The sequence below is a fragment of the Myodes glareolus genome, chromosome 9 (assembly GCF_982192425.1).
Source record: "Myodes glareolus chromosome 9, mMyoGla1.1, whole genome shotgun sequence".
NCBI classification, from domain to species: Eukaryota; Metazoa; Chordata; class Mammalia; order Rodentia; family Cricetidae; genus Myodes; species Myodes glareolus.
In genome coordinates, this window is record NC_142034.1 from 44,949,166 (window position 1) to 44,976,975 (window position 27,810).

The window sequence follows — 27,810 nt, forward strand, 5'->3', positions numbered from 1 at the left end:
ATAAAGCACAAGGACTGGTCTGGCCCTCACAGGAAAGGCCTGCCAGCCTGGGTCAGAGCCTCACAGCAGCCTAGATCCTCCAGGCTGCAGCAGGTAGGTCAGGCCTGCTAGCCTAGAAATCCCGGGGCACCCCACTAGGCACACATGCCCCATCGCTGCTACCTTCAGGGACAGGGTAGCAAGGGGTCTGGGGTATCTCCTGGCCGGTGGGATTCAAGAACTCAAGACATGAGTTCCCCAATCCTGTGGAAAATCAAGAAGCTGGAATGTTTCACCACAGCCTGCCAACTGGAGCCGTGTGCCCAGTTTCTTCTTGTGGCCTGGCACAGCGACTGTCATATAAGCAATGGGTGCACAGAAGCACAGCAGGACATACGCCTTCCCTTGGAGGCCAGCAGGACACCCTGTCCTCAAAGCCAGGTTGCCTTATGGGCCACGCTTGACCTCTCAGGCCTAACCTCACTTGAGTCTCAGCAAAGAGGTTCAGATTTCTGGGCCAACTTTAGATGTTTCCCCGTTGCTGTGTCCTGAGGCCCTGGGTGGAGGTGGTCCTGTTTCCTACTCTCCCCCTGCCAGCTAGTTCAGTCTATCTGGGCAGCCATAGCAATCATACGGCAGAGGCTGCTGCTACCAAGGCCGTCAGAGACACCTACAAGACAGAAAAGAGCTTGTCAGGTAGATAGGAACAAGTCAGGTCACCCCCATTGTCATGTTCATCTTCGCCGGAAGCACTCTAGGGTTCAGACCCTCCAATTAGGACCCCTTTGGGGGTCTCTGTCTAATAGTCTCCGAGGGAGGGAGGGGCTGGGCAGCTCCCTAAAGTAGTAGCCTCCGGCCTCCACCCCAGCTGGCTGGAAACAGGAGGCCAAGGCAAAGTCAGTCTTAACCTGCCGCACAGATGTGTTGAAAGGAACAAGGGAAGGGGGTGCAAGGCTGTGACAGAGTGGGTGACCCTTTAAGGGTGGGTGACCCTGAGCCCAGAGCCCTGGAGGAACTCAGCACCATTCTCAAACACATTCCTGTACCCTCACAACCTCTTCACATAACAGTCACAGACACCCAGACACACACAGTGGCTCCATATCCCAACCATAGCCATGGACAAGCCTGAGAGAGAAGGTACCCGTGCACTGGGCAGCAGAAAAACTCACTGTTCTCACCTCCTCTGATCCCAATGGGGAGGGATTAGGGCCTGAGTACAGCAGCCATCCTGCCTGAAGGACTCTGCCCGGCTCCTCCCCCTCAGACCCTCCCCACCAAGCTTGGAAACTCCCTGCGCTTCCCAAGGGTCAGCCAACCAGAACAGGGCGGACCTCTCTAGCCAGTTCCCCCTGAGGCTCTGGTCCAGTTGTTCCACCACCCAACCAAGGAGCCACCGCCCCCAGTATGCCCACCCTGTGACGAGATCCCTCTGGATCCCTCCAGCCAGCATCTGCTGTGAAGCCTGGCCTGCAGTATTTCATGCCAGCAGTGACTGGGCTGGGGTCTGCAGGGGGCAGTGTGCTGGGGCCTCCACCCAGGGCCTCAAGTATACTAAGTGGGAGTTTAACCTGGAGACCCGCTCCAGGACCCTTCTGCAGACATTCCTCTGGGTCTTCTACCAATGCAGGGAGATGGAGAGTCTGGAAGGGCAGGCTCATCTCACTTTGAAAAGGAGAAGTCAGCCTACAAAAGCAGAGATGGACAGACATGCTCAGCATGGTGGACTCTGCCTATAACCCTGCTCAGGGGAATTGCTGCAAATACAAGCTGACCTGGTCTACATAGAGCTAGAGGCCAGCCAGGGCCACAGAGTAACCTGTGTCTAAGAGGGGCGGGACCAAGAATGATAAGAAGGCTCAGAGGGTAAATTGTTCCTCACGCAAGCATAAAGGCCTGAGGTCAAGCCTCAGAATCCACATAAAAGCCCACTGCAGCCACTTGCCACCCGAACCCTAGTACAAGCGGGTCTCTGGAGCGCCCCAGCCAGTCAGTGTGGCCAAAAAAACTCTAGATTCAGAAAGAAACTGTCTCAGGAAATAAGGCAAGGAGAGAGTGAGGAAGACATACATTGACCTTTGGCCTCCATGCACCCAACACACCCACACAAACACAAGGGTACACCCCACCCCACCCAATCCCTCACACACATGCATAACTTGACACACGATGGCCCTTTCTGATGGAAGGTGAGGATGGCCCTAGCCTGCTCCACGTCATGGGTGCTCCATGCATGGAAATCGTTCCTCCTGCTTGGGTCTCCAAAGTCTTTCTCTCAACTGTAATCTGGAGACCCCACTCGGAGGATTTCCACCCAACCCTGGCCAGCACTGGGCAGAGCTTGGCTAGCCCAGCACTGAGCAAAGCTTGGCTGCAGGTCCCAGTTCTAACCCCTTGACTTTTCAGGCCTGTTCAAACACCCTGAGACCAATGTCAAGCTCAGCTCTGTCTGCTGGAGGTTGGGAATGTTATCTGAGCCAACACTGCAGATGCTAGGATTGAGGTGAATGCTGGGATAGGGCTTCTGGGCCAAGGAGAGAAGCTGAGGGCCTGGCTTGCTGAGAGAAGCCAACAGTCCTATCTGTCATCAGGAGAAAGATTCTTGATTCTCACTCTACATTTTTTTTTCAGTTTTTCAAGACAGTTTCTATTTATAGCTTTGACTGTCCTGGAACTCACTCTGTAGACCAAGTTGCCCTTGAACTCACAGAGATCCACCTGCCTCTGCCTCCAGAGTGCTGGAATTAAAGGTGTGTGTCACCACCACCTGGATTTATTGTGCATTATCCTGAGAGATGGTTTTTTATTTATTTAGAGGAGTTCTTTATATATTGTGAGTACTGATCCTTTATCCTATGTGGTACAGCAGTTTCTTCTAGGCGTTACTTTTGTCTTTTAGCTGTTGATACTTTAACACAAATAAATTTTGAATTTTTAGATAGTAAAATCTGTCAATAAAATTGTGTCTGGCTTCCTGATTTGATGTCGGGCTTCAGGGTACCTTTTCTAATTCTGTATTTTTTATTGACTTGTATGGATCTCCACTTTTTAGTCTTGTATGGGTTTGGAAGGTATGCGGTTGGCCTGTTCATTTTGTTTGAGTCTCACTGTAGCTCAGGCTGATATGGAACTCACTATGTAATTCAGTCTGGTCTGAGCTCTGGCAGTCTCCTGCCTCAGTCTCCCAAATGCAAGGATTTCGGGTGCGAGCCACCACACATGCCCCTGTTGGTTTGTTCTGTTTGAGACAGGCATTCACGTAACCACAAGCTCTTGCCCTTCCTACCTCCAGACATGAAGTAGGGCTTGACTTTCTTAACTGTTTCAAGTCTGGTAACTCAGCCCCATTACTGTGCTTTTACATCTCCCCTGCTTGTGTGTCATCTTTTCATCACACGCCCAATCCTCGGAAATCGTCTACTGTATCCTGGACTCTTTCCCATTAACTAATTCATTTGTTTATTTTGATGCCAAAATCACGTTTAGCTTTTTTTTTTTGGGGGGGGTAGATTTTTTTTTTTGCATCATTTTTCTTTCCTGTTCGAGCTCAGAAGACATTTATATGGAATTGGTTTTATCTGTCTACCTTCATGTGGGTTCTGGGGACCAAACTCAGATGGTAGGCACCTTTATCCTGTGAGTCATCTCACCAGGCTAGTATTGTTTTTATTTAGTTTTGAGTCAAAGTCTTGCTATGTAGCCCGGGATAGCCTCAAACTGAAGCTCCTCCTGAGTGCTCGGATTCTCTACCTGCAGGACCATGCTGGACTCCACAACTCCCCTGGGGCCTCACTGGGAGTCTGAAGATTGTCAAGGCAAATTTCAAAAACTCTAAGCCATTTGCATGTACTGATTCTTCTCCTAGACTTTAGACTCTACCTGCCAAGTTCTAAGGGCCAGGAAGGTTAGGTTTTGAATTTGGCATTCTATTTGGAGGTTATTTGGACAAGAACCTACTTCTGTAAAACACCATTTCAGCTTTCTCGTTCCATAGCAAGACACATATTTATAATTCTGTGGTCCTTCTTTTTATGTCAGCCAGTAAAAGCCTATCGTTTTCCTCGTGTGGATTCCTTATTAGTTTTATTTGTTTGTGTGCTTGTTTGTTTGTTTGTTTGAGACAGGGTTTATCTATGTATCTTTTGCTGTCCTGGAACGCACTCTTTAGACCAGGCTGGCCTTGAACTCACAGAGATCCACCTGTCCCTGCTTCCTGAATGCTGAGATTAAAGGTGTGTACCACCACGCCCAACTAGATTCCTGATTTTCACGGGCATTCTGCAATGTTGTTACTGTGGACGCATAGGTCTTCTGTGTCCGTTTCCAATCCTGATGTGAGGTGTGGCTGTGTAGCCCAGGCTGGTCTTGAATTCAGTTCTCCGGTTTTCAGACTGAGGCTACAGGTGTGCAACGCCGCGTGTGGATGCTGCTTTCCAGCTCGTTTTCAGGCCACAGAAATGATTTTGACTCCTACAGACATGACTGCTATTCGGCTACCCAACAGAATTCACTCGACTCCTCTAATAGTCTTTCCTCTGACTCTCTTTAGTTTGTTAAAGAGCTCTATCATTTGTATAGCTTTTTGAAAAATTTATATCCTCCTTTTACTTATACCCTCCCCCTTCCTTCTTCCCTCCCCTCCCTTTCTCCTTCCCTTCTCTTTCTTCCTTTTTCCCTCCCCCTCCTTTCCCCTCCTTTCCTTCTTCCCTCCCCCTTTCTCCCTTTTTCCCTTCCCCTCCTTTCCCCTCCTTTCCTTCTTCCCTCCCCCTTTCTTCCTTTTTCCCTTCCCCTCCTTTCCCCTCCCTTCCTTCTTCCCTCTCCCTCCCTCCTTTCTTCCCTCTTCCTCCCTTTCCCTCCCTTCCTTCTTCCCTCCTCCTTTCTTCCTTCTTCCCTCCCCTCCCTTCCTTCTTCCCTTCCCCTTCTTCCCTCTTCCCTCCTCTCCCTTCCTTCTTCCCTCCCCCCTTTCTTCCCTCTTCCCTCCCCTCCCTTCCTTCTTCCCTCCCCTCTTTCTTCCTTTTCCCCTCCCTTTCCTTTCCCCTCCTTTCCTTCTTCTCTCCCCTCCCTTCCTTCTTCCCTCCCCCTTTCTTCCCTCTTCCCTCCCCTCCCTTCCTTCTTCCCTCCCCCCTTCTTCCTTTTTCCCTCCCTTTCCTTTCCCCTCCTTTCCTTCTTCTCTCCCCCTTTCTTCCTTTTTCTCTCCCCCTCCCTTCCCCTCTCTTCCTTCTTCCCTCCCCCTCCCTTCCTGAACTCAGGTCTTGGGGCTTGGCTGCAGGTGTCTTTACTGGCTTTTGTGGTCAGTGTCTCCCTTCTCCCTACTTATCTACTGCACTGGATAGCCATGGTGGTAGAGCTCCACCCATAACTTTCCTGGTTCTCTATTTCTAAAATCTCTATACAGAAATGCTTTGAGAGTCTAGAAAAGGCAATCAACCCTGAACACATCAGACAGAGCAAACAATTCCCAAACACACAAGACATCCTCCTTCACCATTAGCTGTAAGGGGCTCCCCTTAAAACAGTTCCCTTTAAGGAAAAGGCACTTTTTTTTTCCCCTAGAGAAAGGGGAATTGACTCAGCTCCTCCAGCCTAACCCCAGAAAGCAAATCCTCTTCCCAAGTTTATGTGCAAGCATGCTCAGGGCTTAGCGTGGGGAAGGGAGATGTATATTAATTGACCATCAGCTCCCACCGTGGGTCGTCCTGGGAACTGAGAGCATGCACCTTTGTAATCCTTCCAATCCTCGTGTTAACAGACGAGGAAAGAGAGACTTGAGTGCCAAGTGTGGAAGAACACACAGCTAAGCATCATGTGCAAATGGGCCCACTGAGCGACATGGGAGAGCATGCCTGTGATGCCACAGCTCAAGGAGCTGAGGCAGGAGGATTACAGAGAGTTTTTAGGGTACAGTGTGAGACGTCAATCACTGACAGCACCCTTCTACTGAGCTCTGCACGGCCTCCACTGAGACCAAGATATCTCCAAATATGCTATCTGTTGGTGTGTGTGTGTGTGTGTGTGTGTGCACATGTGTACACACACACATGGGTGCACTCTCCTGTGCATGTGTACATGGCGGTCAGAGATTAATGTTACAGGTCTTTCTTACTCACTCTCCACCTCAGTTTTTGAGACAGGGTCTCTCACTGAACCCGAAACTTGCTGATTTGGCTAACCTAACTGGCCGGGGATCCTCTGTCTTTCCCGCCGGGTTATGAGTGTGTCCTGCCAGGCCTGGCTTTTACATGGGTTCTGGGGTTCCAAATTCAGGTCCTCCTGCCTCCAGTTCACTCTGGCCCAAGATATCTTCAAGTGTTTTCAGTCCATTCTTGCTTGTGCCGCAAGACCTGAACCACCGTCCAGTCCCAATCCCACTGTGTCTTTAGAGGGAGATACTGTGAATGAGGAGAAGGCCTGCTGCACCCTCGGGCCAGAAACGATGTTCCAGGTCCACAAAGTAGTAGCCTTACTGTTGCATAGCAGCCCTTAGCTTCAGGAAGTGGTACAACTAGGCGTAGAGGCTGAACAAGAGGAAGGGGAGGGAAGGAGAGAAAGGCTAGGGACATTAAACAGAAATGGGACCAAAAAGACTATGGAGAAGCAAGGACAAGCACCATGTCTAAACTAGGTGGGATTCACAGTGGCCAGCAGGCACTGCACCCCCACTGTGGACCCTGAGGGGCTGGGGACCAGCAGCCACTCAGATATTTCCATCCTGTAGATCATAAAGAGGGACAGTGGGGGGTGATGACACACGGAACTAGGCAGCCTCCATCTCCACCCACACCCATACGTGGGGCAGGATGACCCAGAGCAGAGACACATGACTATAAACTCAACGTCGACACATAGCAGAGAGATCCAGTCCTGGGTATGAGGATAGGAGCCTCAGATCCACAGACATCAGGGAAGACATAGGTGTGAACAGATAATCCCTAGGAGGACCCATGGTGAGAGAGGAAGTCTACAGACATGGAAAAGTCGCACATGGACTTGGGGGCACACCCACACACACATAAGGAGTCAGAGGCAACACGACAAGCAGATGAGACAACCTTGTAGATGCATCCCAGAAAGCACTGGGTCCTTGAGGGTCCCAATCACTGCTGGGCCACACTATGCCTCAGAGGGCTCAGTACTGCAACCATGCGCTGCTTCCCAGAACCCCTCACCGGCTCCATGAACACACATGTGGCGGCTGGGCTCTCCTGACACACAGGTGCATGTCCCAACAGGCCTGGGCCCCACCCATGGGGGCTGACATCTCTGTTCTGGGGTGCAGGTGGGGGCCATAGAGCCACCCCCTCCCCCGCAAGCCACAGGCTGTGCCCGCTGGCAGAGACTGGGGGCCCTGGTTGGTGCAGGAGGGGAGGGCTGGGGGGCCGGGCGCGGCCAGGGCGGGCACAGGAGCCAGTACCTGTCAAACAAGAGCCAAGGAGCAAACTAGCTTCTTAGTCACCTTTCTCTTCTCCCCGTTTTTGGCAGCAACCCCTCGGGGCAAGGGGAAGCTGATATCATAATTATTGGCTCACCCAGCAGCTGCCTCCCCTCACCTGATGTCAGCGCAGACCCAGGACAACCGGGCTGACGGACTGACAGACAGTCGGAGTTCCTGGCCCCCTAGACCCAGGCCCCCACGCTGACCTGCTTCACTGAGCAGGTAAGAGGAGACCTGGTCCAAGTCAGCCGTGGAGGCCAGCAGGGGAGGGGGCTTGGCTTTTTAATGGGCCCCAGAAGGCACTGGGTGCTCCTCAGCGTCTCACTGTCTTTCAAGGGAGGCTCAAGATCAGGGTGAGTGCTTGGAGGCTGAGGGGGACCCCTCCTCCACACTCCTCTCTCTCTCTCTCTCTCTCTCTCTCTCTCTCTCTCTCTCTCTCTCTCTCTTTCCTGGCCCAGGTCTTCCAACTTTGATCCTTCTTGTTGTAGGGTAGGACTCTGTCCTGCTGTGCGTGGTGGCTTTGTGTGGTAGCTCTGTGTAATGGCTCTGTGTGGTGGCACCCACCCTGGGCTGGGAGACAATAGTGACTCCAGCTGGGAAACTAGAGGTCAAAGCTAAGCAGGCAGATCCCCAGTCGACAACTGAGTGGCTTTGGGTGGGAGTGAGGCACCCAGCTCTGGAGACTTGTGCCATCTCTCCGGGATGCCTGGACTGGGGTCTGTATGTTCCGTATTCTGTGCGGAGGCTTGACTTGCAAAGAGGAGATGTTTGCACCTGGTGCAGAAGCAGACAGGTGGCAACAGGTGCTGCGGCTTGGAGTCGGCCGATGCTGGGCTGGAGGCACAGGTCTCGGAGGGCCGGAGACATTTCTCTGCCTCAAGATTCCCTAGTAGAGAGGAGCAGTGAGCAGATCTGAGACAGGCAGAGAGTTCACAGGTGCCCCCCGCACACCTAGAACTGGGCTGTCTAGAGAGTGAAGTCCCTCAGGGAACAGTCAAAAGCCCCTCCAGCAGCTGAGACTGCCCTCTGCCCACTACCTGACCAGACAAAGTCCTGGAATTTGTGGTGGAGCCCCCCCCCACCCCCAGCTCTCCTTCAGGATCCAAAGAAGCAGGTAGGGTTAAGGCTAGAGTAATAAGTGGGCGTGTTTGCCTCTTCACTCTGCACCTACAGGCTCAGGGGACATGCCTGGGTATGCACAAGTGGTGGGGTACAGCTGCTCAGCAAGAGAGGACCAGATGGAGAAGATGCCTCCGCTTGTGACACCATCTCCCCTTTTCTGTCCCCTACTTCTGTGTTGGGCAGGTCCCACACCAGACTGAACCCAGCCCTCTCTGTTTTCTAGTCCCTTCAGGAGATTTGGTAGTTCCCCTTCATTGTCTCTCTGAAGTCTCTACCGTTGCAGGGTCCATCCCCACCTTCCCCAGGTCCTTCTCTTTCTTCTACTGATGAATTCCCCTGAATTGATGGATGAGCCCTGGGAGTAGAGAGGGTGGCAGTGAACTCTAGTCCTATCTCACAAGGCTTGGATAGAGCCCCCTTTCCATCCCGACTCACAGAACCTGACTGGATGCCGGCAGTATGAGGGCAGCCCCAGGATGCGGGGGGGGGGGGGGGGGGGCAGCCTATCTCGCCTACCTCTTCTGTCGTGGCCCTGGGAAGGGCCGATGGTGAGCCCCGCTAGGACAACTGAGCTGGGTCCTGGGGAAGAACGGAGGGCCCAAGTGCTGCCCTGGGTTGAGGAGGATCCTCAGGGGTGAAGATGCCATGGGGAGGGGCACTTGCCCTCCCAGCTCTCCACCCGGCCCCGCCCGGGCAGCCTATGCCGAGCTCAGCTCCGGGCTGGGAGGCCTGCCGAGGCACGCTGCACCCCCAGGCCTCGTGCCTCACTCCGGGCCAGGAACCTGTTCTCCCGGGAATGCCAGGGAGTTCTCAGAGGACTTTAGTTCCCAGGGGTTTAGGGAGCCCAGAAATCCTCTGGACCGGTGAATGAGCCAAGGAAAAGCAAGGAAATGGAAAGGTTAGGGGCCACGAGCGACCACCGCGCTCTTCATCTATGTCTGTCCTCACAGAGATCTCCGCACTTCCTCCAGCTGACAGCTTTATGGCCCTTGGTGAGAAATAAACCTCGGGAGAGTTACAGACAAAAGAAAAAGCCCCTCGTCACGTGCCATCCTTTGCTCCAGCCTTCTTTGGCCCCACATGGAAAGTCCCTTCCGCCGTCTAAGAAAGTCGCAGGGCATCATACTTGGACCCTCCAGCTCCCAGTCAGGGAGCCTTTTCTGCTGTCTAACTCTCCCGCCTCCTTCTAGCTTGAGTAGAATCTGGTCTCCATGGACCAGCAAACCCCCCACTGCCTGCCCAGGGTCCACACATAGCTAGCGCCTATTCCTCAGTCGCGTAAAAAAAAAAAAGTCCTGGGAACTTCAATGCCTGCTGCACTCTGACGTTCTCTCCCGCACCATAGTCTGATGAAACTAGGGCCACTTCTTTGTTTTTTTGAGACAGGAGCTCCCTATTTAGCTCAGGCTAGCCTTGCACTCACAATGATCCTGCTGCCTCAGCCTTCTGAGTACTGGAGTTAAAGGTGTGCCTAGCTTATGGGCCACTTTTGGTTCCCCATACGGAACCGATAGAGAGGGTGAGGACAGAGGCCACCATCCCTTCTGCAGCCTGCCAGGCTCCCACAATGGGAGACCATGAATTTGGGGAAATGGTTCAGTATCTTAAATGGAACTATACCAGCCTATGTAGCCCCAGCGTGGTTTCCTGGGGAGGGCAGGCCAGCATCAATGGGGTGAATGAGGTGGGGGGACTGGCAGCACGCTCAGAGCAGGGAAAGATATGCTGGCCTCTGAGAGAGTGCATCCCAGAAGCACCCAACAGAGGGTCCCACAGTAGGTTGGGCCCCTATTCCTTCCAGCCTGCCTTGGTCCCTGCCTCCTTTCTTATCCCAGCCCTAAACCTTTTATCAGCTCTCCTGATGCACTGCAGGCTTGACTTGAGCTGGAGGTTCTGCTGTGTCAGTCTCCTGCGTGCTGGGGTTACAGGGGCAGCTGTGACACCTGGTCTCCCCTTATCTTCACGTGTAGCAGCCACAGCTCAACCCCTTCTTTTTCACCTTTACTCCCCATCCTCAACTTTGCCACAGTCTCTACAATCCCATCTCCATCCTACTCCCTCTCCTCTCCAGCTCCTCACTCCCCCTCCTAGCCCTGTGATCCCATTAGCACCCCCGCAGGTTGGATGGGCATCCCCAGCTCCCCCTACTCTCCCTCCTAGCCCTGTGATCCCATTAGCACCCCCGCAGGTTGGATGGGCATCCCCAGCTCCCCCTACTCTCCCTCCTAGCCCTATGACCCCATTAGCACCCCCACAGGTTGGATGGACATCCCTGTGCAGAATCCCCTAGGAATCTAGAACTTCTCCCAGTACCCCTTACTTTATTCTCTTAGGACTGAGGAGCCCAGAGCCATGCCCCCAGGGACAAATGGATTGTATGGGATCAGTTCTAGAGAAACTCTCAGCTTCCTGGTCCCATGTTGGCCTTCCAAAACTGGATGCTAGCAGACAGTAAAATGGAGGTCAGTCAGGGTTTATATAGTTTAGTGGGAAATCCTGTGCTTTATAGACCTGAGGTCCTGGGTGCCAGCCTCAGCCCCCAAAATAAAAACAAAACCATCTAAGTGAGTTCAGATGGGTGAAGCCTGGATGCTGTAGCACACTGAGGGGGAGGGCCGGAGGCATGACTGATCCGATCAGGTATGGCCAGGCCAAGGCAGGAAGGTGGACAGAAGCTGAAGCAAGGCCGGCTGGGTGGTTTAGGAATGACTGCCACTGTCATGAGTATCCCCCAGTCTCTACCCCGCCTGTGGCTCTTGCTTAGTCAGCTCAGATGAATGGAACTGAGAAAGAATTAGCTGAATCGTGATCTCTCCAGGGGAATGAGAGCCTGCTGTGAGTCACTAGGGAAGGGAACCTGAGCTTTCAGGGATATTCTGGAAGCTCCCTGGGTGTGTGGGGGGAGGTGGTTTACTCCTCAAGACACTTCCTCTCTGAGATGCTACCCAGAACCCGCTAGGAGGCACCGCCTTGACCGGCCACCCCAAGCTTGCAGAACAATCTGTGATCAGCCAACTACCAACCCTGCCCTCACAAACACTCCACGGGGCCTTCAGCACCCACCCACTCCCAGCCTGAAACCACTACTTCTAACAAACTGCAGCCAGCCTAGGCACCAACACATAGTCAGTTTACGTGGCACCAACACACACTCGGTCGGTGTACTCTTAGACACCCAGAACAGGGCGTGTCCCTGGAGCCGGATCGCCTGCAGACAGATGGAAGTCCCACCTGCACTTGTAAATTCCACAGCCATGTCCCAGACTGCACCAGCCTATCAGGTTCAGAGGCATAGGATGTGAACAAGGATGAACACACACACACACACACACACACACACACACACACACACGCATGCACTCACACATGCATGCACACACGCACGCACCACTCTAATGTAAAGACCCAGGTATCACATTTGTCGACCCTCCCCAGCACACAGCCAAAAGAACTACAACATTTAGGCAGTGGGAGCCTGTACCCTGACCCTCTCTAGAAGGGGTACCCTGGGCACCTACAGAACAAGTGACTTAGAAAGGCGTCTCTTGGAATCCCAGCAATGGGCAGGCTGAGGCAGGAGGATTGCTATGAGTCTGAAGCTAGTGTGGGTAGTCCAGACGAAGTAATGAGTTTGAAGTCAACCTGGAATCCACTGTGAGACCCTGCCTAAAAGAAAAAAAGGAACACAAAAGCAAATGAGAAAAAGGAAAAAAAGGTGGGAGAGAGAACCTGAACTTGGAAGGATCTTTCTATGCCTACATGCAAGATTCCTAGAGTCGGGGGAGGGGAAAGAGGAAATTTGAGGGGGGGGATGGGAATGCCGGAAGGATGTAGAGAGTGATTCTCAAGGGAGAAAGGTGGAAGCTGGAGCCAAGCAGCCTAAGCAGCACAGAAAGCCCTTCTGAACCTGTTGCTTCCCCAAGGACATAATGGGATCTCAGAGCCAGTGAGACAACATGGCCCAGGCACTCAGAGGAAGAAATGGTATGTACAACACACCTACCTAGAAAATAATCCCTAGTCTGACAGGGTAGTGCAGACCTCCAGTCCCAGCTACTCAGGAGGCTGAGGCTGGGGGATGGCATGTTCAAGGCCTGTCTGGGCTACATAGTGAGTTCAAAGCCAGCTTAGGCAATTTAGTGACTGAGACTTTGTCTCGATTTTTTAAAAATGAGCTGTGTCTGATGCTCACTGGTAAAGCACTTGCCTAGCATGGGTATGACTGATGTTCAATCCTCGGCACCACAAAGTCATCCTTCTTCTTGGTGGGACTTCAGTTTTCCAATTCGTCACCCAGAAAGAGTCTTGGATGGGAGCATCTTCCAATGGGCCTCTCCCTCCATCGTTCAGGCTTTGGAGCCCATCCTGTCCGCCTTTGGCTTGGACAGGAAGTATACCAGCATGCGGTCATCTGGTGCTGAATCAGTGTTATTAGCAGTGGTGGCAGGATTAATACCCCTAATAATAGATTGGTGATAATGAGCAGTGCTGGTAATAATATGTACAGAGAGGGGCCCCTGGCCGAAGGACGTGCAATCCTGGGCTATCCGAGGCCCCTACTAAAGTAAGCAGATAAAGGGCAGCTGACATACCAGCACCCCTATGGGGAGCATCTCAGTGAGGAGCAAAGCTCTCATGGAGCACCATGGTTTCCTGGGATCCTGGGCAAGGAGGGAAGAAGGTCGAATATTTCTTCATAGTTCTCATCTGGTCCTAGGGACAGTGGGAGAAGAATGCAAGGCCAAATGAAGTTACTATCTCACAAAGGAGGAAGTAAGGTTCATGCCAGTCCCCAGCCCATGCAGATGATAACCAGGAAAAGGCCTTCCCACAGTCCTTGCTCAGAAGGATACCTTGTAAGGGAAAGGGGGGCTCTATAGGAAGCTGGGAGAGTCCAAGCTCGGTGAAGCCTTCAGGAAAGACTCGCAGGGTAGAGGAGGAGATGACATAAGGTCCCATCACCCCTGACAGATTTACAGATCAAACCCTCACCTGCCAGTTACTGACATAGCCAATTGGCTCTGCACCCAATTTTGTGGGGGGGAAGGAGGGGATGGCTCAGTTCCAAATGATGTCATTGTGGGGCGGGGTTTCCTGGCCTCAGAGACTCAGAGCTAATGGGTGCTCAGAGGCCAGCAGCATGCTTCTGCCCTTCAGCTGTCCCCTACTCTTCGACAGATGTGGCTTGTCACAGGAAGGATGAAGGTGAAAAACCTACTGGCTCTTCAGTTCTTCCCACATCTATTTTTCCCAGCCTTGGCCCCTTTCCTGTCTAGGCAGACTGAGGTCTTGAGGGAACTTCAGGGTCTAAGGTCCCAGATCCAGCTCTCTGCAAGGTGCATCCAAAGGATTAAGCAGGTGCCCCCACCCCAGCTCTCCATTTAGATCCTAATATTTCTTTCTAATTTATTATTGTTGTTATTATTTTGGTTTTTCAAAACAGGGTTTCTCTGTGTAATAGCTTTGACTGTCCCTGAATTTACTCTGTAGACCAGGCTGGCCTCACACTCACAGAGATCTGCCTGTCTCTGCCTCCCCAGGTCTGGAATTAAAGGCATGTGCCGACACCACCCGGTCTATTATTATTTTGATACAGGGCTCACAATGCAACCCAGGCTGACCTTAAATTTGTAATCCTCCTTTCTCTGTCTCCTAAGTACTAAGACTACTTGCCACCAGCCCAACAAGGACAATAGTTCTGTCTCCAAATCCTTTGTCAGGCCTGTCCCCACCACTCCTAGCTTCAAAAATCCCCTGAAAAGGTGGAGCTGGGGGCTTTTCCCTATCTGGCTATGCAAGGGTGTCATGTTCTTGAATATGAGTATGCTTGCTAACCTTGGAGGGGAAGCCACCTTGCTCCTGGAAACAAGATCTGGGGGTAGGTTCCTGGTCTCAGAGCAGGTAGGCAGGAGGGAAGAAAAGGTAGGTCATAAATAGCCCTCAAGAATAGGATCAAAAGTTCCTGTGGGTGAGGGCAGTCAGGTGGACAGGGAGGTCTCTAGAAAGAGGTCTCTAATGGGGGATAGTCCAGAGAGACCAATCTCTTAAACTAGGTGGCCATAGCAAGGAGGAAGGGAGACCCTACATCAAGTCTAGAAGGATTGGATGGCAACTTTGACGGACAGCCTTTCTTGTTTCTTAAAAAAAAAAAATTCCTGACCATTTATAAGACAAACATCAATAAGTATGTCCATCCGTCCATCCATCTATCCATGCATCCATCCACCAGCCTATCCATGGCCCACCTATCTCCCTTCACCCATCCTTCTGTCTGTCCATCCATACATCCACCCATCTATCCATCCACCTGTCTTGAGAGGTCAGGGCTACTGGGAAAGGCCTGTGGTCCTGTGGCATTTATGGGGCGTATGACCTGCCTGCCTGGCCTTGGGAGGCAGTCCCACCCCCTGGCTTGGGGCAGGGGGCCGGTCTTGGCATGTGGGAGTATTTATACCTGGATGGAGGCTTCCCTGGCTGTAGACTGGATGACTCCCCAAAGCCAGGATGGTGTCCATGGCCCAGAGCCCACTGTGAGTGTTTAGATTTGGCTTCTTTGGGGATCAAGACTGGGTGGAATAGGATGGGGAGGGGCTGGAGAGTGGGGAAGCTGCCCAGAGGTGGCCAAGGACTACGGAAAGAAAGCATGCTAGGCAGAGGTTTGCTGGTGGACGGGAGGCTGTCAGCATCAGACATTCTCAGCAAAGCTGCCACCTTCCCTGGAGAAGGGATGAACCTATTTCTTTTAGCTAGAAGGGAAGACCTATGCTCCCTTAGGAAGAGGCCCTTGATGTATAAGACAAGTGGACAAGATTATAAGAATTAAGACCAGCCAGGATGTGGTGGCACACGCCTTTAATCCCAGCACTTGGGAGGCAGAGGAGGAGAATCTCTGAGCTTGAGGCCGGCCTGGTCTACAGAGCAAGTTCCAAGACAGCAGGACTACACAGAGAAACCTTAAAAAAAAAAAAAAAAAATCTAGAACTTTCAGGTCTGTCTAGGGCAGAGAGCAGAGAAGGTAGCTCAAGAACCTTTTCAGGACAAGCACAGTGGAGTAAAGGATGCTTGCTGTCCAGCCTGAGGGATGACTGATATAGGTTTAGGGAAGACCTGGCTTGGAATGACTTAGCCACAGGTCTCAGTGGCTCACAGAACATTGCACGGGGGATATGGTTGTTTTTTTTATTATGTTCTGCGATGTCTCTGTGTGTGTGTACATGTGCATGCCTGCCACAGCAAGAGTGTGGAGGTCAGAGAACAACTTGTGGCTGGTTCTCTCTGGCCACCATGCGGGCCCTAGGGATCAGACTTGGGTTGTCAGGGTTGAAAGCCGGTACCTTTATCCTGCTAAGCCATCTCGCCTGTCTGTGGCTGTTTTGCATCTATCACCCTTCATCAGCCTAGGCAGGATCCAGAGCCAGAGAGTTGGGAGGGCTGCCTTCAGGACATTGGGAGGAAAGCTGCTAGAAACCCCTTCTTGACACCCCTAGACTCCCAGAATCCTGAGATGTGCAAGCCTCAGGCACAGTCCCCAGGTCCTCTCCTTCCACCCCCCCACAACAAGGTAATTAGGGACCTGCTCCAGGGAACCCCTCCCAGCAGCCAGGCAGGTGGAGCCCCGGGTGGGGCTGCAGGCGAACACTGGGCACAGCCCCACCCCTCATAAAACATGCTGCCGCAGCCAGCAATAGAAACCATTAAGGTGGAACCGAGCCGGCTCCGCCTGCTCATAAAGGCCAGGAAGGAGGGCGCCGACAGGTGGGGGGGGTATGCAGAAACCCCTGTGAGAGCCGTTGGCCAGGCAAGAGTGACTCAGCTGCCAGCAGGGGCTCCAGGGACAGACCCTCCCAGGGAAACCTCCACCTTGCTGAGGTGGGGCTGTGTGGTATAGTGGTTAAGGAGATTAGCTTTGAAGACTGGGTCTGGATCCTGGGGAGCACAATTTACTAGCTGGGGGACTTGGGCGAGTCAGGTTAACCTCTCTGAGCCTCAGTTTCCTAATCCATAAAAGGGGGTGACAATGCAGTTCCTCCCTCCTGGGGCATAACCAGAATTCCTGGTACGAGCCTGGTAGACCACTCTACATATGTGTATACTCTCTATACATATACATACACTTTATATATACATAGATACACTATATACATCCACAGGACCAACATCAGCATCTTAAGACTCAAATATTCCCGGGCTTCATTTTGCCTCCTACAGAAGAACTGAAATACAGACGAGGAAATAACTTGTCTAAGACCACAAAACTAGAAAACTGGGTGTCCCCCAGGCCCCACTCTTAAATGACCCCTTCTGACTGTGTGCCGAGGAGACAGAGTTCGGGAAGCAGAGGTACCAGTGGCTAGAGGCAATGCAGATCTGACTGTTTAAGGGTAGGGTTCACGGTGGGGATGCCAGGCGTTGGGGGATACATGGCAGCCCTGCAGCAGTGATTGCCATTGATTCAGTATCCCTCCAGCTAGCACTCAAGGTCAGAGGGCCATTCCTCTCTTCCTTTGGTTCTAGGGCCCATCAGGTCTACATTTTCTGTCCCCCAATGTTTCTTTCCCATCTCCAAGAATCACAGGAGGAGCTCAGAGGGCAGAGGGTGGCAAGGATGGCCAGACCATGAGAGGGTCTTCAACACGTCTTGCTATCATCACACTGGATAAGTGTGTCTGGGGCTCTTGGGGCACCAGAGACAGGGTTTTCCATTTTCTCTGTGGGACCCTAGGCATGTTTCTTCTCTCTTGACCTCGGGTTTTCATTTTTTACTTTTGTTTTTGTTTCCTTGAAAAAAATGAAGTCAATGCCCTCGCTTCTCTACCTGCAGGGTGCTGGTAAATTTTTATCAAATACCAGCTTTAAAAAGGGGGAAGGGAGAATTCTGGTTTGGTTTTTATTTTGTCTGTGTTTGATTTTGCATTTTTTGAGACAGGGTTTCACTGTGCAGTTCTGGCTGTCCTGGAACTCACTAAGTAGACCAGGCTGGCCTCAAATTCACAGAGATCCATCTGTCTCTGCCTTCCCAGTGCTGGGATTAAAGGCACATGCTGGCACACCCGCCAGGATTCTGGTCTGTGATGTTTGAAAATCTGCGTGGGCAGCTATGGGCTATGGTCACTTTGCCCTTATTTTGCTGAATGTAAAACTGAAAATGATGGATTCAGTTTGTTCCCCAAAGCCCTGGATCTAGCATTCTACGCTCACTGTCCTTGGGGACAGAGGGAGGAAGAGGTGAAGTCATGATAAAAAAACAAACAACGGGAACTTCTGAGTGCTCCGAAGCTGTGGGTCTAGAATGATCATGGTCTTACAGTAGCAGGGAGCGCAGCTCACAGCTTACTCCCAAGTCTCCAGCCCATGAAGGAGAGACATGGTGTCTGGTTCTAAGTGGTGAGCCGTAAGTGCTCTGGACCAGCTCTAGGGATTCTGGGCTTGGGAGAGGGGGAGAAGGGAAAGGAGAGAAGAGAAATCGGTTTGGTGATATTGGTACACATCCCATTGCGTTCTCCAAAATCAGAAGAGATAGGATCAAGGTTTGACGGCAATGGAAAAAGAATTCCTTCCAAGATCATAGGCCAGTGTCAGGACGCTGGGGCCACCACAGATGCCTCCTGAGGGATCCAAAGCAGTAGGGACATCCTATCCCTTCCAGTCTAGCCATTGAAGTTTCTGTAGCCACTGGCTCTACTGCAGGGGAATGAACAAAATGGCTTCGGAGACCAGCGTCAAGAGGAAGTGCAGTCTCTGTCAGTGGAGGAAGATGATACAGGGAGATGCTGGTGGGGGATGGGAAAGGGCAAGAAGAGGGAGTTCCCTCTCCCACACCGGAGCTCATGCCTTAAATTAACTCTGTCCCACTGCTAATTATTAATAATAGCTATCATTTATTGAGTATGTACTGTGTGTTAAGCTATTTACAAGCAATATTTCATCCGATCCTCCAAAGAGGTATGTATTATTAGCTCTATTTTACGGAGGAGGAAACTGAGGCCCAGGCAAGGAAGTTAAGCAACATGTCCAACCAAATTCTCATCCTGATTCGGACTCAGACCCAGACCTGATTCCAAGTCACCAGGAAGCTCCAGGAAAGGGCTGGGTCTAGGACTCCTCTCTCTGTCCTCTCTGAAGCACGTGACCCCCGTAGGATGGAGCTGTTCAAAGGCTCATCTTTCCCTAGCTGTATGGCTTTGAAACAGCCAGTTCATTCCCTTAAGCGGCTCCTAGAACAGGGCTTCAGCTCTGGGAACCAAGGATGCACCAAGGTCACTGAGGTGGAAGTCAGTACTTCTGGAACCCACCCAGAAGAGAGTCTGGGCGAGGACCCCTCTGGGACATCTGCATCCTAGATACAGATTAAGGGGCAGACCTCTGAACTCCACGAGATAAGCTCAAATCCCAGAAAAGCAGTAGAGGTTTGCAGAGCCAGCGTCTGATAGTGCTGGCTAGGAATGGTGGCAGGGGCATCTCTGCCAGGATTTTACAGCTAGCTCCATCGGGGGGAGAAGGACTGGACTACGAGGTAGACAGAGCTTCAGGAGGGGAGGGCCTAGTGGAGCTTAGGTGCCCTGCTCCAGATTCAAGTCTGTGAGGCAGCAGGGCCAGTGTCTGAGTCTTGTGAAGTCATAATAAATGAAGACCAAGCAGACAGGGAAGGCCAGCGAGGGCAGCAACCACCTATGGACAGCATCATCAGCTCCTCTTCCTTGGACTACCAGCCTGAAGTGGCAAGGCCATCAAGGAAACCACAGAGCCTGGGGCTAGAGGCGTGACGTGTGTCCCTGATCTTTTTCTGGGGATCCATACCTGATGCACACACAGCACTTAATCTTCAAGAAGCCCCAGTGAGATAAGTCCACACCCCCACTTCTCTGAAGAAAGTGAAGTATAGACTTACACGATGTGTTCGAAATCACATAGCCAGAACGTGACAGGGCTTGGAACTGAAAGGCAGCTCCTCCTCAAGTTTAACCGCTAGTGTTCACCCCTCCCCAGACTTCAGAGCCTGAGATCTGGAGGGAGAAGCCCCTGGTTCTCACACCTGGAGGGAGCTCGGATTGTATTTGGAAAACATCATATCCTCCGGGGAAGGCAGCCTTGACCCAGAGTGAGGCCTGGCAGGCAGGCCCGAGCTGTCCAGGGAGCATGGGCCAGGGTGAGCAGTCATGCAAAGCCAGAGATGGGGTGTCCTCACCCCTGCCTGCTCCCTTGAAGTGTCCAGTTACAGCCAGTTCCACGCTTCCCGGTCACGCCACATTTAGCATTGCTGAGAGTGAGCCTGTGCGGGGATATAGAGAAGGGGTGGGGAGACTCTTAGAGGAGGTGGGAGAGAACCTCTTCACCCTTAGACCCATCCACCTTCCAGCTACCACCCCCCTCCCAGTCTAATCCTATGTGAGACTCTGGGCAGGTCCCTTCCCTCTTTGTCAGCATTAGCCACTCTGGAGATGGCTAATTCATCAAAGATATGTCAACGGTTGACTGGGCCAAGCTCCAGCCAGTGAGGCCCACCCTCCTTTGCAGACTTCCCAGAACTGCACAGCTACTCCACTGTGGCTTGAGGGGTCTCGGGTGGAAGGAGCAAGTGCAAAACTCTGGCTATGTTTGCTGCTTGACTCCTGAAACATCCCACTCAGCTGCTTTGACTCCTATCAAATACAGAAATGAGGAGGGAAGCCAGCCAAAGCTTACAAAGCTTACTTAGTTCAAGTTCTGATTCTGTCAAGGGTTGGTTGTGAGTTTGGGAAAGTCACGGAATCCCCCGGGCCTCCATTCCCTCATCTGGAAGATAGGATTTATAATGTGCCATCCTTGCAGGCTTGTCCCAGTAGAGCAGTGAGCTTGGGCATGATGCCTCATGCTTCAAAGGCCAACCCTTGGGAGGCTGAGATCAGAGGGTTGTCAATAGCTTGGGGTCATCCTGACCTACACAGTGAGTTAGGGGCCAGCATGAACTATATGGTGAGACCCTGTATTGAGAAACAGCAGGGGTGCCCGGCAGTGGTGGCACTCGCCTTTAATACCAACACTCAGGAGGCAGAGGCAAACAGATCTGTGAGTTCAAGGCCAGCCTGGTCTACAGAATGAGTTCCAGAACAGCCAAGGCTACACAGAGAAATTCTGTCTTGCAACGGGGGCTACAGATATCTCAGAAAAGGCATTGCCTGTCATGCAGAAAACCCTACGTCTGAACACAAAACTGGGCACAAAAGTGCATGTCTATAGTCAGCACTGGGGTGGTGGGGAAAGGAGGAGCCTAAGTTGATCTTCAGTGTATGAAAAACCATCCAAAGTGCGGCATAGCGGCCAGCACAAAGCTGTCACTCAGCAAATAATGGCTGCTGCCAGAGATAAACTCAGGGGAGAGAGGTCAAAGGTTGTTGCCCTTTGCAGAGATGGAGGAAGGCAAAGAGTCAGGCTGACAATGGAAGAGCCCAAGCGATAACACTACTAATAGCAAGAGCTGCCATGGATCAAGGGCTGGGTTCTGCTTGCACTCTGTTCCATGCTTTCTATGCATGATTTCATTCCGCTCCCAGCGCCCTGTGTGTGTGCTTGTCGATGCTGTTGTGGACGTGCTGGGAGCTTTGCTGACACAGCCTAGGATGAAAAGACCAAACCTCTCCATGCTCCTGGGGTCAGAGTTATTGAACAGTTCAGGGAGGGTCAGCCCTTAGATCTAAAGTCCAAGCCTCAGCTTTTCATGGGCATGTAGAAGAATTCAGAAAGAGGGCAGTGATGGGGGCTGGGGAGCAGCTGGGAGGCACTAGGTTCAATCCACACAGAACAGGAGGGGAGAGGAGAAGAGTGGGAATAAGGAAAAGAAAAATAAAGGACAGAAGTTGGCAAAAGTCACAGATAAAACAGTTTAAAGGATGGAGACAAACACACCTTTAATCTCAGCACTCAGGAGAAAGAGGCAGGCAGAAATCTGTGAGATTGAGGCCAGTCTGGTCTGCAAAGCAAGTTCCAGGACAACCAGGACTCTTTCATAGAGAAACTCTGTCTCAAAAAAACCAAAGGGGGATAAAAAATAAAATACTTACCAGCTATCCCATGGACTCTACCAGCAAGACCCCTAGGTCACCCAACAGGGCCAGCCTCTGTATCACCAGAGTTACTGTCACATAAAGTCTAGGCATGACACATTCCCTAGATCCCCCTTATTCAGGGCCTATCCAGCCACTGATAAGATCACCTGTCATAGACATAGGAGATCTAGTACCCAGGGCTCCCTGGGAACCAGGTGCTTGCTGACTCATTTGAACCAGCAAAGCTTGAGAATGGACAGGACCCCTCCTGAGTATCCTATCTGGTTCATTTCTCTCTCATGATCCTCCCGCCTCATCCTCTTCAGCATTTGCCTACCAGCATGTACAATGCACAACCATGGCTGGCTGGCTGGCTGTCCGTCTGTCCGTCCATCCATCTTTCTGTCAATCTCTTTCCCTATCTCCCTATTCAGATGGCTAACTGCTAACAGGGTTCCAGCCTAGGGAAAGGGTGAGAACGGAAGTGGCGGGCCTGGGGTTGGCCAACCCTAGACGTTGGTCCTCATTCTCATTGTAGCCGACTTTCTTCGAGGCCAGGACTGGGTGATGGTGTCGCTACTCCCTCCGCAGTCTGACGTCACACTGCCAGGCTCCACCCGACTGGAGGGCGAACCCCAAGGGGACCTCATGCAGGCTCCGGGCCTCCCAGGCTCCCCTGCCCCACAGAGCGTAAGTACCTGGTATCTAGGTCTGGCATTAGAACAAGCCTGGTAGCTGAGCAGAGAGTAGATGGTCACTGCCACACAAGGGCCTCCAGGGTCTGCCTTGCCCCTTACACCAACAAAGATGACGTCACTAGATTCAGAGGGGCTCTGAACCCACCTGGATCTCTGTTCATCCCTCGGTGTTTCCCAGGGCAAGGTATGGAGCCCCATCAGCCTTGGGGGTGCCCCAGGTTTAGGAGAAGTATGCTTGTATCAGGTTAGGATCCCAAGAGCAGTGTACATCCTTCCCATCATTGCGGGGTTCCCATGGGTTCAGTCAGAGACTCTAGGATCTGAACACAGAATAGGGTCCTGGCAGGTCTCCTGGTCCAACCTCCATTTACAGGTTCTTTCTACTCTGTCTACCCAGAAGCATGCCAACTTCAGCTGCTCATCATTTGTGCCCGATGGCCCCCCAGAGAGAGCACCCTCACTGCCCCCCCACAGCCCAAGCATTGCCTCTCCAGGCCCAGAGCAAATCCCGGGCCACTGCACAGCTGGACCTGGCCCAGGCTCCTTCTGCCCCTCTCCCTCAGACAAGTATCCTGGCTTTGGCTTTGAGGAGGGCCCAGCAGGCAGCCCAGGGCGCTTCCTCAAGAGCAACCACATGCCTTTCCACCCCTACAAGAGGCACTTCCACGAGGACATCTTCCCTGAGGCACAGACGGCCATGGCCCTTGATGGACACTCCTATAAGACACCGGGGGCACTGGAAGCCTTCGAGGAGATTCCCGTGGATGTGGGGGATGCCGAGGCCTTCCTGCCTGGCTTCCCGGCAGAGGCTTGGTGCAATGGACTCCCTTACCCCAGCCAGGAGCACAGTCAAGTTCTGGTGAGTACCAGTGGCCAAGTGCGTCTTGCTTCCTTTCTCTTGGCCACCTAGAAAGAATTCTCAAAGCCAGTCTTGGTGGCACACGCCTTTAAACCTAGTATTCAGGAAGCTGAGGCAGGAAGATTGCCTGAAATGGGAGCCCAGGCAATCATATGTGGAGACCCTGTCTCAAAATGGGGGCTCCACTGAAGCGGCAAGCGCAGAGGATAGGGGCCTCCTGGCTCTATGCTGGTTCCCTGGGCAGGGGAATGCAAGACTAGCAGGCATGGAGGGGACCAGGTTGAGGAGCACATCAGGGGACAGAAACTGGCAACTTCCCAGAGGGTGCTGAGTCAGGATTCCAGAGGCCAATTTCTTTGTTTATTTAAGTGTCCAGAAAGCCTAGCCAGACCAACACTCCCCTATGCAACTAGGAGGAGAAAAAAAGACATTCCGGAGAGAAAGGGTGCCGGCTAGAGTGTCAGAACACAAACCCAGGGTGGGCTCAGGGATGTCACTAGTGTCTCCAGGAAGCTTCCAGACCCTACTTTGATTTTTTTTTTTTTTTTTTTTTTTTTTTGGCGTGAGACAGAAAGTAGCTCCATTGCCTGAGGCTGGCCATGAACTAGAGAGTCTCCTGCCCAGGGTCACTGGTGCTGGAATTGCAGGTGGGCTCCTGCAGCTACTCTTGGGCCAGAGTGGGCTCTATGTACTCACACAAGTGCCTCGGAAACACTTTAGAAGGTTGGCAAACTCTTCCACAGCCAGATCTGCAAGCCCTGTGACCTCGGGCAGGTCGTTTAATCTCTCTGAGCCTCGTGGGAAAAAGAATGTTAAGGGTACCTTTCTCATAGGAGTGTGGCTTTGGGAAGCAAAAGGGGGCTTGTTTCCTGCGCCCTATCTCTGATCCCAAGGCAATAATAACTGAGTGGGATCAGCCTGGGCTCAGCCTCCTCCAGGGTCCACCAGCCTTCTTCACCTCCTGCTTCCCATTCTAGCCCTTAGCCACTCCCAACAGGAAGGAAGATGGGGAAACAGCTGAACACCCATCAGGCGTGGCCTAGACAGGATCTTATTCTGTGTCTGGAACAGTGACAGCTTCTTCTCAAGCCTTTAGAACGTGTCAGCAGGCCGAACAAGTCACCTTACAAACCAGCGATTGTCCTCCACTGTCCACTCAGTGAAGCTCCTGGTCATTCGGCCTTGTACTTTCTTCCCAGGGCCCCATTTAATCTTCCCAACAATGCTCTAGAGAGTTCCCACTATCTCCATCTCGTGAATCAGGACATAGGGCTCTATGGTTGAGGCCTCATGCCTTGCCGGGATATCCCCTGGCAAGTTGTACCCAGGGGCCCTCCGCTGCCTGGTCCACTCTCTGGATGACTGTTGCCACATAGCTTCCCGTCTCTAGGATCAGCCCCACTATCTCTCAAATGAAGGGGTTGGAGACGATACCTGTGGCCCTTCCAGGCCCAAGATCCTGTGATTAGGGCAATCTCTGCATCAGCACCCCTGGGGCACACCCAGAAAGTGGTCACAGTTAGCTTTCGCCCCTCTGGGCCCAAAGGCTGGCTTCCCAAAGGCCCCTGAGAAGCCTGATAAGAGCAGTCCGATCCTGGCTTGTCTGTCTGTCAGGACCAAGCTGCACCCTCGCTGTCTCTACTCCGGGCTGAGCTCTGAGGACCTAGTGCTAGGCCCTGAGGACTCCATACGGGCCTCTCAGGGATCTCTGGTCCCACTCAAGTCTATGTCAGTCTCCACCTTTTCTCTGGCAGCCTAGCCTATGCCTGACACCTGCAGTGAGGTGGGATGTGAGGGACGCTGTCCATCCCAGCCAAGCCCCACTACTGACTTGCTGGTTTCCCTCAGGAAAACTCCTATCCCTCTCTGTTCTCTAATCCTTCCCCAAGAGTCAGCTTTCAGAGACTCAGAGAAAGGATTCCTTTAGTGTGAGGTTCAAGACAAGAGAAAGGAGGGGGAAAAAAATCTTTCTTTTCCAGCAGAGGCCGGAAGTTAAGGTCAAGCCCCCAGCTCTGGACAGTGGGCCTGGCATGTACTGCTACCAGCCTCCTCTGCAGCATATGTACTGCACTTCCCAGCCTGCCTTTCACCAGGTAGGTACAGGGCAGTAGGTGCCCTTCCTGGAGACCTTGGGAGGTTGTGTGGATGCTACTGGGGGGGGGGGGCGGTGTTCCTGTGTGTGAAGGGTATGCATATGTATGTGTGTATATGTGTGTGGACTGGTGAGGATATCAGGGTCCTGAACCTCAGGCAGGGCTACCCCAGGTGAAGAACGGTGGCTCGTGGAAAGGAAAAACAATTGCCCTTTTGCGGGGGCAGGTAGGGAGAGTTCAAGATAGGGTTTCTCTGTGCAGCCCTGGCTGTCCTGCAACTCACTCTGTAGACCAGGCTGGCCTCGAACTCACAGAGATCCGCCTGCCTCTGCCTCCCAAGAACTGGGATTAAAGGCGTGCGCCACCACTGCCCGGCATGGTTGCCCTTTTCTAGGGGCATTCAGGATTCTCTGACCCCCCTTGTGGAGGCTGGTGAATCTCAAACAGAAAGTATAGCCAAGACTGGGGCAGTCATGATGTGAACCACAGAGGGAGGGAGAGCCATCCCAGACAGACAGGGTGCAAAGAAGAAGAAAGAGGTGTGTGGGGTGACACACAGACTGGGCAGGGAAGGGAACACACCTTGCTGTGTGACCCTGTCCTGAAAATTCCCCTCTGGCCTAGTGTGGGTGGGCATACATGTGGGGCTGGGGTCCTCGCTATAGTCTTTTATCATCCTTGCCCTTCCCCATCCCAGCACCCAGTTTAGCCTCTCCAGAATGAGCGAGATGCTAAATAATTGCCCCAAACTGGCAAGGGATGGAGGAATTTTGAAAAGAGACAGAAAGGAGCCCCAGAGCAGCCAGGCAGCTCCCTCGGAGTCACCGGGCAAGACAGAGCAAGTGGCTGCCCAGCGCCCAGCTCCATCCACCTGCAGCCTGGCACTCAGACAGGCCTTGCCTGTGGAGCAGGTTCTGCTCCAGCTCTGGCATTGGCCCTGATCCTAGCCAAGCCAGGAGGCAGGCTGAGAAGGTGGGGTGGGGGCCAGGCTGCCTGCTGTACGGAAAGTGACAGAGAGGGACAAAGAGACACACAGCACGAGGGGACATCCTCCCTTCTAGGAAGGGCCCAACCGCAGAAGCCTAAGCTTTTCTGAGGCTCCTGATCTGAGTCAGAGTGAAGGATGTCCCTCAGGCAGCCACATCAGGGACCAAGTCACCACAGGACAAAGGTGACCAGCAGACCCTAAGTGGCCTTACCATGCCCAGCCTTGCTTTGAAGCTCTCTGCCGTCTTCAACATCCTTGAACAAGATGGCCGCACCCAGGGCTTTATGGTGCCCAGAGAGAGGGTGACTCAGGCGCTAAGTGTCTCTCGGTGACCTGGAAAGAGCACTTCAGCCTGGAGCAGCTGGGGGAGTCAGAGTCTCCAACCCCCAGCCCCCATAAAACACCATTCCTGGCACCGCAGCCACTCCCTTCGCCGTAAAACTACCTCCCACCCCCACCTGCCCACCATCATGACCGGCTCTTTCAAAGAGCCACTGAAACTCATAAAGGTGGCCATGCCTAGAACACACCCAGGCTGGACATCCCACTTCCGGCCCAGTGCTCCAAAAGCGTCACAGAAGGCCTGGAGTGCCTGCCTGGAAAGTGCAGGACTATGGGCTGCTCCCCATCCCATCACCATGGCAACCAGGGTACCTCAAGGACTGAGAGGAAAGAGTTGGAAGAAGATAGCTTTTGAGATCTTTTGAGATTCTGAGTTCTGGAGTGTGGATCTCTATCCAAGCCCAAAATGTCCAGCCCACCGCTCATTCCTCAGCCATGCCATTGGAGAAGGAGTAGGGTTTATGACCAATGGGAGGAGAATCCGGCCTCAGCTCCCTCTCTGGATATGTGTGAATGGAGGAGTGGTATTCTACTTGGGAAAGCTTGGTAGCATGGTAATTACTCTGTGCCCTTTGACCTCTACAGTACTCCCCGGGAGGAGGCAGCTACCCTGTGCCTTACCTGGGCTCAGCTCACTATCCCTATCAGAGGATCACACCCCAGGCCAGCGCCGACGGGCACCAGCCACTCTTCCCCAAGCCCATCTACTCCTACAGGTACCTGTCCTAGCACATCTGAGACAGAGCTGGGAGCATGGAGGACCCTTGGGGAAACTAAGGCATAGGATCCTAAAGATGTAAGGGTCATTGAAAAAGATAGAAATCATATCTAGTAATCTCCAAGGATGCTGGAAAAATGATTCCCGCAGGTGGGTAGGTAGTAGATACATAACCTTTGACCGTTTGTCTGACCCTGTGAAGTTTTAACTCTGGTTATACTAGCAGATGCACTGGCGATTTGGGTGGGTGGGCCTGTGAGGTCCTATCTTGGGGCCCAGCGCCTAGTCCCAGAGTTTAGGTGGGGGATTAAGGGTGCTTGCTGCCTTCCAACATTTAAAAAACAATAAGCAAGCAGTCTTTCTACTTGCTAGCTGTGAAACTGCTTGGTTGTCTAGAAGGGAAAGGGGGAGACAGTTCAGGAGACTGGAAGTTTTATGGAAGAGAATGTGGGGAGGACAGCACTTGGCATACGGCAGAAAGCCTTGGTCCCTTGCTACTGCCCAGCACATACACGATGAGCTGAGGACTGAGGGGGCGGGGCCACATCCGTGCGATG

The 27,810-nt window shown here is 52.6% G+C and overlaps 1 protein-coding gene and 1 long non-coding RNA gene across 4 annotated transcripts in view; one reads left to right on the top strand and one right to left on the bottom strand.

The window, feature by feature from the left end:
• The first annotated feature begins 7,437 nt into the window (after positions 1–7,437).
• Positions 7,438–27,810, top strand: part of Foxn1 (forkhead box N1) — a 28,737-nt gene continuing 8,364 nt past the window's right edge. The window contains exons 1-5 of one of the 3 annotated variants that reach the window (XM_087910245.1): positions 7,438–7,633; positions 22,094–22,245; positions 22,651–23,112; positions 25,092–25,205; positions 27,121–27,251. In XM_087910245.1, the coding sequence (XP_087766371.1) occupies positions 22,123–22,245; positions 22,651–23,112; positions 25,092–25,205; positions 27,121–27,251 (830 nt within the window). In that variant the 5' untranslated portion in view covers positions 7,438–7,633; positions 22,094–22,122. The remainder of the gene's footprint in view (positions 7,634–22,093; positions 22,246–22,650; positions 23,113–25,091; positions 25,206–27,120; positions 27,252–27,810) is intronic. The other 2 variants (XM_087910246.1, XM_087910247.1) reach the window with 2 other exon arrangements.
• Positions 18,389–26,894, bottom strand: LOC148120882 (uncharacterized). Its single transcript, XR_015738802.1, has 3 exons — positions 26,405–26,894; positions 22,399–22,573; positions 18,389–19,802 (listed from the first exon to the last, which is right to left on the bottom strand). It is a non-coding gene; the product is annotated as an uncharacterized LOC148120882 (long non-coding RNA).